The sequence below is a fragment of the Vanessa atalanta genome, chromosome 21 (assembly GCF_905147765.1).
Source record: "Vanessa atalanta chromosome 21, ilVanAtal1.2, whole genome shotgun sequence".
Lineage (NCBI taxonomy): Eukaryota > Metazoa > Arthropoda > Insecta > Lepidoptera > Nymphalidae > Vanessa > Vanessa atalanta.
Genome location: NC_061891.1, coordinates 4104739 through 4106793, shown reverse-complemented (window position 1 = coordinate 4106793; position 2055 = coordinate 4104739). Strand labels below are relative to the sequence as shown.

Sequence of the window (2055 nt, the reverse complement as noted above, 5' to 3'; positions counted from 1 at the left end):
TACCTCCATGTGTTGAAAAATTTACCGCCTCTTTATTTATCACGTGAAAAGTATTGTGATTGCAACAAACTGTAATATTAGACTTTTTTATTTTGTACAAAATGGCACATTTGTGTTATATACATATTTTATGGACTGGCTGGGTTGACAATAGTAACCACTTGCATCAGGTGGCCCCCTATGGTCACCATTGCCGCTTGACATAGGCGACCAACCGATTTTTAGTGATGTAGTTATACCTAAGACTGCTAGGCGGTAGAATATCTGAATTAATATCTGAATATCTGCAAAAAGCCCTACCTTCGAGTATAAATTACCATACGTCAAAGAATGCAAGCTGCTAGGTCTTGTATTAAGGAGATTTTATTTATTAATTAGCACACATATTCGCACGCGTGTACTATGCACATAATATATGAACGAAATGAATGACTACGAAACTGTGACAATCGGTCGAGGCAAGAATCAATAGAGTGTAATTTTAGGATTGCGGGTGAACAACACATTTCGCCCCGTCAGTACCTCGTACAATGCAATTTCCTTAGAATTCAGTGAGTGAAATCGGACCAGTGAATCCCCAGTCACACCGATACGTAATTCTGTATTGGATTTTTGGATTCTGCTCTGATTTTTTTATTGCTTATATTTAGCGAGATATTTTTATTTTTGCAAGTTCAGTTCGGCGTATGTATTTATTTTTGCTATGCGAGTACACGAAATATTTCAACAAACAAAACGATGTATCAACGTGGACAGGACAAACGTAGTGAAATGAAGCCCTTTTATTAATATCGCGGGTAGGTGTGGAATAGATTAGACAGCAAAAAGTTCTCTTAAAGTTTTTTTTTATTTAAAAATTATTGTATTTGTAAATAAAACACTATTTATGAATAAATTATATATTTAAATAACACCACCCACCAGCAACAATCTCCTTCAAATAATTTTTCACTACAAAGAAGAAATTACAAACGACAATATGGATTCAATTAAGGACACATTAGCAACGATGACAGAATTATTTAATACAAGGATGAACGAATTTCAGCAGGATTTACAAAAAAACTCTTCACCAGTGACTACCAGTTCGTTGGCTGCTGATTTCAGTTCCTTCAAGAAATTCATTTTGTCAGCTTTAACTACACTGCAACGACAAGTCGAATTTCTGACTAGGATTATCGACCGTCAGGAAATGAAAACACGTCGTAAGACACTTTTATTTCACGGTGTTCCGGAGGAGAAGTCCGAGGATGTGTCGGCGCGCGTCACCAGTATTGTCGCCGAAAACTTAAACCTGGCGAATTTCTCCAGTGCCAGCATCAAATCGTCATATCGTCTTGGTTGGTCATCTGGCAACAAGCCTCGTCCCATTGCCGTTAAGTTTCGTGACGCAGCAGTGCGCGACAAGGTTTGGTTTGCCAAAACCAAATTAAAGGGAACTAGCTTCACTCAGTCGGAGTTCCTGACGAAGACACGGCACATTGCGTTCCTGGCGGCAAGAGAGCGTTTCGGTGTCAACAGGTGCTGGACGCGTGACGGGATCATATTCGTGATCACCTCGAACGGGAAGCGATATCGGGCTGAATGTTTAGCTGATCTCGACGAAATTCCGGGGTCCGTTCCATCTGAAGCGCTGAAGTCTCCCGTCCAAAACATCGCTGCCGGTCCAATAACAACTGAATGCAAGACAGCTGCATCGCGTTCGAAGCGGGTGATAAAGAAATGATTCACTTCGTATAGGTACTATGCTATTCTGTCTTGTCTATTTGAACAATAACTTTTATTTCTTGTTTTAATAACTTATTTCCTTAAATTATTTTTACTTTTATATACTTTCTTGTTATTTTAATAGTAAGACACTTATTTACTTCGTTGATTTACTATTTTTGTTATGTTTTTTCGATATTAATTTGTTTACATTTACTTTTACTTTTAATTAATGAACTACTGCACGTCAGATATTATACATGGCTACGCGACGACTGCCGGTAGTTTGTTTATGTCATGACTTTATTATCTTAATATGTAAGTGCAAAATAGTAACTGACAATTGGC

The 2055-nt window shown here is 38.0% G+C and overlaps 1 protein-coding gene across 1 annotated transcript; it reads left to right on the top strand.

Annotated features, from left to right (window-relative positions):
• The first annotated feature begins 919 nt into the window (after positions 1-919).
• Positions 920-1742, top strand: LOC125072427. The gene has a single exon (XM_047683055.1). It carries the CDS (start codon positions 980-982, stop codon positions 1724-1726), a length of 747 nt encoding a protein of 248 aa, XP_047539011.1. The 5' UTR covers positions 920-979; the 3' UTR covers positions 1727-1742.
• The last annotated feature ends 313 nt before the right edge of the window (positions 1743-2055 follow it).